Below are 10118 nucleotides of genomic sequence, written 5' to 3' on the forward strand. Positions count from 1 at the left end.
TTCAAAAAATGTGCAATAATGGATGGTATAGGCACTTGCCTTTTGAACAATTACAATTTGTGTTTATTATGTTAAACTGTTAAGAAATTGCATATTATTATATAGTTGGGAATTCCAATTGTATATTGATGAAACATTATCATTGAAGAATGTATTTGGTAATTATTTTTTGTCTCGAACAGAGCGCCCGTAAAGTTTTTCTTCTATATCGATGAACCTTGACCTGTATTTCTAGGGGAATTTGGGCACAGGTCAGCAACTTGACAAAGGCTTCGCCGAAACGCGTAGTTCTGTTTTTGTGACACAATAAAGGTGTATTGTGTTGTCCTTGGTGTGCCGCTGGATTTATTTCGGAGAAATACTCGGATTCTATCCTGTGTAAAACATATATATATATATATATATATATATATATATATATATATATATATATATATATATATATTATTATATGCATTACAAGGATTGTATTGTTTTAAAACTACCGGAACCATAATTCACCACAGATAATCTAACTGTGGAAGCTCAATTAAGGCATGGAAATGTTATAAAAACATGTGTGAAGGTTTAGGTCATTATGATGAACTGCCGCTTGCACCCGTGAGTAAGGTGAACGCAACAAAACATGTCGGTGGGGGGCTTACGTTGTTTGTGCTTTTGATTGCATTACAAGGATTGTATTCAGTACATGAGTGCACTCTCCTTTCCTTCTCAGGACTTTGTGAGAAGAAACGGTGGGGCTGATTCACAGAACTAACTTAAGACAAAATCCTAAACTTACTACTTTTGGTATTCACAGAAGTTAGGATTTTGTCTTAAGTTTGTCTTAAGACAAACTTAAGACACACTTAAGACAGACTTAAGACAGACTTAAGACAAACTTAAGACAGACTTAAGACAGACTTAAGACAGTCTTAAGACAAACTTAAGGCAAAATCCTAACTTAAGTCTGTCTTAAGTCTGTCTTAAGTCTGTCTTAAGTTTGTCTTAAGTCTGTCTTAAGTCTGTCTTAAGTTTGTCTTAAGTCTGTCTTAAGTCTGTCTTAAGTCTGTCTTAAGTCTGTCTTAAGACAAACTTAAGACAAAATCCTAACTTCTGTGAATACCAAAAGTAGTAAGTTTAGGATTTTGTCTTAAGTTAGTTCTGTGAATCGGGCCCCTCAAATACAATGCGGGCATAGCTCAATGAGTCTGCGCCACCTCTAAAATAGCTTTGTATTACCTGCACTATGGAAGTGATGATTGTGGAAGAGTGCTACTTGCTATCGCAGATTTCTGTGTTCGAGGTCCTTCACAGCCTTTGGCAGGGCTGCTGATGGGATGTCTGGACTTCATCAATATTTGCACAAGAACAATGATTTGATTTGATTGTTTTAAAACTACCGGAACCATAATGCACTGCAAATAATCTGATTGTGGAAGGTCAGTTAGGGGCATGGAAATGTTATAAAACCAGTTGTGAAGGTTTAAGTCATTATGATGAACTGCCGCTAGTACCCGTGAGCAAGGTGAACACACTGGAATGAGTTGGGAAGGCTAACATTGTTTGTGCTTTGGATTGCATTACAAGGATTGTATCCAGTACATGAGTGCGCTCTCCTTTCCTTCTCAGGGCATCGTGAGAAGAAACTATAAATATATATATATCTTTGTCTTTGAAGGCCAATGGCAATAGAGATGTGCTGCATATCTTACCTGCTACGAGTGTGTATCCTCTTTCTTGCTTGCATGGAGTTGGATGGTGGAATATATTATATATATATACATTGCCTACAATGCCTCATTATAGGCATAAGTGGGAATACTGTATATATAGAGAAAGTGAAGAGGGACTCACCTAAACGTGAACAAGACGTGATAGTCGAAACGTGTTGGCCGTTGATGTTGGTGTACCGAATAAAAGGAATATTTTTGCAAACAGATTCCTGGTAGTACGGCATAATTTTTCTTGTGGACGAATATATATAGAAATTCTCTTGTCGCTTTTTTTCTCTTCTTTCTCCTTCTCTTTCTTCCTTTTCTGCCTGTGTCTCACTCGTATGGATCAAAGTCTGATGCTAAAAAATACGTACGAATCCTCAAAAATGACTGCCGGTGGCCACCACCAGCAGCCACCCGCCCAAATGAAATGCTGGTGTTGAAGTTACGTTAAAACTGAAGACATTGTGTCCCACTGACTTGGGTTCACCTCTAACACTCAGTTATCTACAGCCACAGGCGAAATCTGGTAGACTGAAAAACAGGAGTCTAGTGTCCAGCGCGATATTTTTCATCTATCCATGTCCATTGAGCCGATAGATGAATACAGGAATGCTCCCAAAACCTTCATTCCCCGACAGCGGCGTAGCATGGGTTGCCAGTACCTGGAGAAAGGCTAGTATTGCACCCCTAACCCATGGACCGTTAGCACTTCCTGGCGCAAACATTTTAAAGAAAAGAAATAGTACCACATATTTTTTTTCCTTTTAACATTTTTCTCCCCCTAAGAATGTTGCGCCCAGAGCAACAGCCCCTGTGCCCCCTCCCCACGCTACACCACATTCCCCCACAAAGATAAACTGTGACCACTCTCCTGCTGTATCTATTAAGAAGAATGCCTGTCATTTTATTCAAATTGGTTTGGGGGAGCTATGTCTCCAGGGCCGGACTGGCCGTAGCGGGCACCGGGCAATCCCCCGGTGCGCCGCACGGGTGGGGGCCGGTTTTGGGCCCCTGGGGGCCGTTTTTGTTACAGGGCCGTTTTTGCAGCATTGCTGCAAAATCGGCCCTGTAACAAAATCGGCCGAAAACCGGCCCTGGCAAAGAGCTCGGCGGCACCCCCAAACCCCCGCGGGGGGGAGGGGGCGGGGGGCGGCCGAGCACTTTGCTAGGGCCGGTTTTGAATCCCAGTCCGGCCCTGTATGTCTGCCGCTGCTGTAGCCTTTGCTTTGCCAGGATACTTTTTGCGCTCTACTTTAACTCAGAGCCCGTTTTTTAAAATAAAGTTTTATAGTGTTGGAGCGGTTGCCAAATATCTGTCCTGGGACGACATTAAGCATAATGTGGAGTTTTAAAAATGCAATCGGTAATGCTGCGGGTCTCCCAGCGCAGGATCCCCATCAGCAAATGTATTTACTGTCGGAGAAACAAATGTAACACTTTCTCATTAAAGTGCCATGATCATAAAGCTGTCGAGTAAAATACATGAAGGCTTATTTCAGGGAAGGCCTGGTGCAATGAAAACCTCACTCTAGGAAATGTCTGACAGAACAACTAAAGGAATATTAGGCTGCAAGTCCCTTAACAAGAATTGGTTAGTACAGAAGGATTTTTGAGAACAGACTACAAAGATCGAATTTCAAAGTTTAAAGTTTTTTCAACGTAGAAATTGAAAAGAATGGGGGCAATACAGGATAAATGGAGCAGTGGAAATTCTAATTTAAGACATGGGGTCATACATTTCACAAAAGGTGGGCAGTGGAATTCCTAATTTACAGCTCCATTTTGGGCTGACTCCTTTCTCTGATTGTTCAAGAGCAGTGTTAATTTACCATCTTCACACCTGTAAATGGTGGTAACTGAAACTTTAAAGTGAATTCCTGACTTTGGCTGGAAATGTAGCAGCATTTGTTGGTGTCCTCAAGTACCTGCAAGCACAGCACAACAGAATACAACACAACTCCCAGACACAAACCAAAATAAGAACCTAACAAAAACATAAGAGGTGGTAACAGTAAAAACAAAACACAACAAAGGGAGTTCAACACAACAATGCATCACAAAAATACAGCAGCACAAAAAATGCACAACCACAAGAAAATACAACAAACAAATAGGCACAAATGTTCTTGTCACACACAACCACCTCCACAAACCTGCTTTAATATGATGTTAAGGTTTTTCCGCTAATGGCTGTCTTACTTACTGCAAATGAACTGTAAAAGTGCCAGCCAAAAATGTTTTGTGATCTATGACCATGCCTGTCCTGTTTCTCTTCCTACCATTTAACAAAATGAGTTGCCCTGCACTGCAAGGTGATAGGAACTTTTGTTCTCAATGTACTCGTTTAAAATCCTGGAAAGCAAGACTCATTTTAATAAATCATGTATATTCTGGTATTCACAGGAGCAGTCGGCTGTAAGTCAGCCAAATTCTCCTTGGCTTTCAAATACAGCCCCACTGCGTGGCTTCTCTAAAGGTCAGGCAGTTCTCTCTTCCCTCCTTAAATGTTCTTTGGAAGTGGCTAGTTTACAAATTACTTTTTTGAGCCTTTTGAGAATTCCCTAGCTTCCCAATTGCAATATATCATATCGAACAAACAAGAGGTCATTTGTATAATCTGTTTTCTTTCTAAACACAACGACCTGATTCCCAAAAAATGTACTCATCTGAGAGTAAATGCTGTCTGCTGAAAAAAACGATACATGATTTGAAATTCCACATCCTGATTCACAGAATCAAAAGTCAGGAGTGGCAGATTTTTTTTTAGGCTTAGAGTGCATTTATAAGTGTAGTGGAAAATCTGCTAGTATGGTGGATTTTTTACTGCCATAAATTATTGGCTGGGTTTGAGAAATGGGGCATTATGGGTAAAACGTCAATATGCAGGGAACACCCGCACCGAAAAATCACACATTTGGGCGCATTCACGGCATTTACAGGTAGTGTGTTAAACAACTTGGAGCAGATTCACAAAAAAAGAGTTAAAATGTACTACTTTGGGAAATTAACAGACATTTCCCAACATGTGGCAAGAAAGAGAAGTCTGCGGGGGGGGGGGGGGATAAAAGTCACCTGTTCAAAAACACACTTTTTTCTCTGCATGGAATGCCTTTATGAAGGACATTGGTTCTCCTTCCCAACCTTTGCTAAAGAAAATCTCTGACCATTCCCAGAATGATAGGAGGCTAGAGAGGAGTTTGGGAATGCCTACAAACATACATGTTTATCTGGGTTCTCAAACTTTCAAGGCAAAACACATCTTAGAACATCCTCTTCCCACCCCTTTAGTGGAATTTATGAGAAAAAAATCCACATTCCTATATGTGTTTATATTTGCCAGGAATCCCTTTGTGAATTCCTGGAGGGTGTGAAAAAGATCAATTCAGTTTAGATTAAAAAATTTAATTCGGCAATGAGAAATAGCCATAAAAGTGCACAGATTATACATTATCATACAAATTCTCTACAAAAAAAGCAGTGACATCTCAATTCATAACCCCGTCATTAATACTAAAACTCATAAAATGGCATCAGACAAATCTGTAGTGATCACAATCAGTTTGAATCTCATACTGCAAGATAAAATTACTTTAAAAACCTAAGCAGAAAATTATTAATAAAATCAGTCCACTAACATTGTCCTCCTAGAGGATTCTGCGGCTTGGAGAAACATACCAACACATCAACAGGTTTCGTCATCGATCAAAGTTTGTAGATCACGATACGCCTGCGTACAAGATCGTATCTTTCTAAGTCTCATGAAGGGCACCAGAAATCTTTTTGTGTACAACACATAGTAGCCACAAAAAAAAAAGAAAATGTATCATGGATTGCTTAGCCTTGTTATTACATGGGCACATCCTTGAGTCAAGCTGATGGCGTAGAGGGAAACATAAAGAGTATTTGGCTGTACCCTCCCTAAAGCTGAGCAGTAAAAAGCGTACCCACCTCCCGTTTGTGTTCCACAAATATTACGAAGTGAGTTAATTTATGAACTTGCATTTACAACTAAATTTACCTTTGTGTATATGCTCCCTTGTAGGAAAAACAGGAGTAAGTGCAATTCTGGTGGTAAACAAATGAGCATGCCACATGTTTCATTAAAAAGTTAGATGTAAATGACTTTCCAATGCAGATTTTTAACAGAAAGGAATATATATACTCCATTACGTTAAAAATCTGCATTGGAAAATCAAATACATCTAACCTTTATAATGACATATGTGGCAAGCTCATTTCGTTTCCCACCAGAAATGCACTTACTCCTGTTTTTACTACAAGGGACAGCACACGCAAAGGTAAATTTGGTTGTAAATGTAAGTTTCTAAATGAATATATATATATATATATATATATATATATATATATATACACACACATACATTTCGCAAACGAGGAGAACTAATGGAAGTTTAAGGCTGCAGGCAGGAGGAAGGATGTATCAGTTAGAGTAACCCCAAAAGTCTTGAAAATGTAGTGTGTTCATGAGAGCAAGCATACGAAAGCACATCACCAGCTTATTATAGCCTTGCTTTGCAAATCTAGCACAAAATGGGTGACCCATTTGACCAACTCCCTTCGTATTTATAGCGAGGAAAAAGATTTTGAGGTGACATGTGCTTGTCAGTGGCAATGTGTATACCTGTTGCTCCAGTTTCTCTTCCATCTACTGCGTCTCCTACCTCTCTCACCTGCACACAATTAGCTCCCTCTTTCGTCTTGCTCTGTAACTCTCCTTTTTATCCTACCTACACTTCTGCGCCGTTTTCTTTCTTCTCTCCGCACCAGGGGCGGCACCTCCGCTATGGCGGAGGAGCGTCGCCCCACTGTGTTTAAGCAGTGTGAAGAAGAGAAACATAAAATGATAATAACTTTAAGTTATTATCATTTTATGCTTCCTGACTTATCATGCTGCTTTGCGGGCGGGCTACTCTGCTCACGGAGCAGTGCAGGGAAGGAGTGGTTTGCCCACTCCTAAGTGCACAATGACTGTTTATTCGGCCCTCTCGGGCCTCCCAAACCAGTCATGTGCACTTCCCTGTTCTCCATGCAGGCTGCATTACAGCTTGCATGGAGAACATGCCCACTCCTCCAGCCCCTGGCTGAGCACCGTGTCACAGCGCTCAGATCAATCACAATGCTGCATTGCAGTGTTGTGATTGGTTTAGGGGAGGGAGCCTGCCTGCCTGCTTCCTGTTTCCGGAGACAGGAGAGCAGGAGCAGCGATGCAGGACCGGCCGCAAGGTAAGTTTTCATTATTATTAATATTACGTCCTTCCCCCGTGAGACACCACCAGCGACAACCCCCCCGCAGACCCTCCTCGCGACCCCCCTCACACACCCTCCATTGGCGAGCCATGCCGGCCGCCGTTGCTCCCTACCCCAACAGCGTTTCATTTCTCTTGCCTTCCTCTCTACTCTTTTCAGGGACAGCTTTAGCGCTGTTGGTTTTCCGGTGAGAAATTAATTTTGGGCTCCCCCACCTCCTCCTCGGATTCCCCCACTACCACTTGACAAAAGTGCTCCTCATCTCTCCATAGCCCCTCTCTCACATACATTTCATTTGTTTTAAAGCACTGGTAAAGTCTGGGTTTACTAATGGGAATGTATATCTACCCAAACAAACTCTATTCAGCAACATAAGGAATAGATCATGAAAGACTGGGGAAAAAAACATAACTTCCTATCCTATTTAATACAGTTTGCATGCAGCTCTTTGACGACAGTTTGTTAGCAGTCACTGTTCTATATTAGGGTTGTATGCGGTAACAAAAGCATCTCTGTAACAAAAGCAGTAATCCACTCAGCTGTCCACATAAAATAGGGATCTGTGATCTGCATGTTACAGGTTCTTTGCAGCAGGCATATTAACCCTCTGTGCTACTTTATGGTGAGTCAAAACTGCTCTTTCTCTCTCTCTCTAGCAGGAAAATGAATCACAATGGCAATCCTGCCGTTTTTAATGCTGCCTGAAAACTGGACATACAAGAAACATTGCCCCAGGTGTTTTGAATCGTAAGTTATTGCTAAACAACGCCCCCCCCCACCCGTCACCGGCCCCCTCCCCCGGTCAGCGCCCAGTGCGGCTGCACCGGCCGTGCTGCCCTAAAGCCGCCCTGGCTCTCTCTATCTCATGTTCCCTTTTCTTTTAGGAGCTTTCCCTCCCCCTTGACCTCCAGTGGCTGCCCCCTCTTACCTCTCCTCCTGCATATCTTGTTTCTCCCCACCTCTTCTTCATCAGTTTTCCCTTCTTCCTCTCATTCCCCAACAGGTCTCCACTCTGCCTGGCTTTACCTCTTCTTCCCTTCATTTTCTCTCCCATTTACCTTCCCAGTACCCTTCTCTCCATCACTTCCTGCAGCTTAACTCCTCCCTCCCACATCTCCTCGTTCTCTGTTTACTTGTTTCAGACATGATTGCTGCTTCGAGGCGGGCAAACCACCACTCCCTGGAGGAGGGGCTTTCCCACAATGATGCAGCAATGGGCCTGTCTGGGTGTGGGGGCCTGAACTCCAGACACTGCCTGAAGATGGCGATGAAATACCTCCCTGGTCCCTAGCGGGGCCCTTCTCACTCTGATCTTCTTGAAACGACCAAGAAGACATAACATAACCCGTCCCCCCCTCCCCAAGTCCCAGGGCAAGGATGTGCTACTATGACATTTTTGCCTGTCTGTCGAAGAAAATCAAATTCCATTTTAGTGCAAGTTACCTCAAAATCATGGCCCAAACCTTAAAGAGTACAGACAAGGGACTTCATTCACAAACTTTTTGCTAAGAGTGTCAATCACTATTTTTGTACTCATGGCTTACCCCTGAATTCCAGAAGTAACACAGGAGTACTTTTGGTTTACTCCTACCTGAATTCCAGGAGTAACACAGGAGTACTTTTGGTTTACTCCTACCTGAATTCTAGAAGTAACACCGGAGTACTTGTGGTTTACTCCTACCTAAATTCCAGGAGTACTCTTGGTTTACTCCTGCCTTATTTCTAGCATGCAAGCGTAAGCGAGGAGTACACCAACATGAAATCAAAGTTGTGACTCAAGCTCAATTTTTTTGCTGAGTCATTGATTTCTTTTCAGTGCTGTCTTTTTAAAGATCCGCTCCACCCACTCTGATATTTACAGCTTGGGGACAGTCACAAGACCCATAAACTCTGGTTGCTGATTTGATTAACATTGATGTAAACAGAATTGATGTGCAGCGTAGTGACAGCAAATTCTGCTCCTGATTGTTGCTTTTTGCAAAGTTTGTGAAGTGTTTTGCTTCCCCTTTGCCCGTTCAAGGTTTTCTGGGCATTACAAGGTAATTGGCATCACATTGGGAGATCATTTTCTCTTTAACTGAACCCAGCCAAGCTAGAAAATATATGTAAACATTTTCTGTGTACGGTTTCACCTTTTGCAGAGATTTTCTATGTCCAAGGGCAAATGTTTGCAGAATGTTCCACTGCAGATGTTCCTTTTGCAGAGATTTTCTGGATATTTAATGGTATTGCACAGTAGAACAGTTACTGCTGTAGGCACTCTAAATCAGAGCAATTCTGTCAGTGTCAAATAATAAAATATGTGCATAAATTTGGGTATAAATTGGTGCAAACGTCATTGCCTTCCTGCAAATGTGGCAATGTAAAAACTTTGCAACCTTCTTGAGAACTTTGCAACCATAGGCCATCAGAAAAGTTTGAAGAAATACTGTGCAAACCACGATACATAAAAATAATTCAATATAAATAGTGTGCTTCAGTTGTCTTTAAACATTTGTATTTTCTCTGCTGCTTGCTCACTACCATATGTGTATTAGCTTGATTTTTATGCTAGCAAACAATAAAAGACAACAGAAAATCAGCATTCAATCATCTTCAAAAGTGACACAAAGGGGCAATTGAAAACTGCCCAAAACATGCAGTTTTGGGGTTCCTTTTTTGTTGGTGTAAATGTATTTTCTTTGCACAATGCACATGCAGCTTCCCAATAACTCCTGAGAAGTTTCATCCAAGACAAACAATTAAATTAACTTACTAAAGCCATCAGAATATGATTATAAGTAACATAAAATGTCTGTGAAAAAGCACACCCCTTGGCACTGATTAACGGATGACTATTGCTATCCAACATAAAAACACACAATTCATCGGCCCCAGAAGGATGAAAGGCTGAGTGCACTCTCCAGGATTCAAATCTTCAAAATCATGCGTAAGCCAAGAGTACTACAAGAGATAGTCACAGAAAAATCTTCATGAGCGGAGCCCACAATTGTCTGTGTTTGCTCCATGTAGCCTTGAGCTATTTTGTCTCTGGAATACAAACGAGAAACACAGGGGCGTAGCTTGGTCAGTAAGATTGGGGAGGGGGGTTGTGAGCTTTAGATTTCCCGCCAATCATGGTGGCATATAATTTAAAAATACATTATATAA

At 41.6% G+C, this 10118-nt stretch overlaps 1 protein-coding gene across 2 annotated transcripts in view; it reads right to left on the bottom strand.

Annotated features, from left to right (window-relative positions):
• KCNMB2 (potassium calcium-activated channel subfamily M regulatory beta subunit 2) overlaps positions 1-8059 on the bottom strand; it is a 1082301-nt gene extending 1074242 nt beyond the window's left edge. The window contains exon 1 of one of the 2 annotated variants that reach the window (XM_085635406.1): positions 7897-8059. In XM_085635406.1, the coding sequence (XP_085491532.1) occupies positions 7897-7910 (14 nt within the window). In that variant the 5' untranslated portion in view covers positions 7911-8059. The remainder of the gene's footprint in view (positions 1-7896) is intronic. The other variant, XM_085635408.1, reaches the window with a different exon arrangement.
• Positions 8060-10118: the final 2059 nt, after the last annotated feature.

This window comes from Triturus cristatus, chromosome 11 (genome assembly GCF_964204655.1).
Source record: "Triturus cristatus chromosome 11, aTriCri1.1, whole genome shotgun sequence".
NCBI classification, from domain to species: domain Eukaryota; kingdom Metazoa; phylum Chordata; class Amphibia; order Caudata; family Salamandridae; genus Triturus; species Triturus cristatus.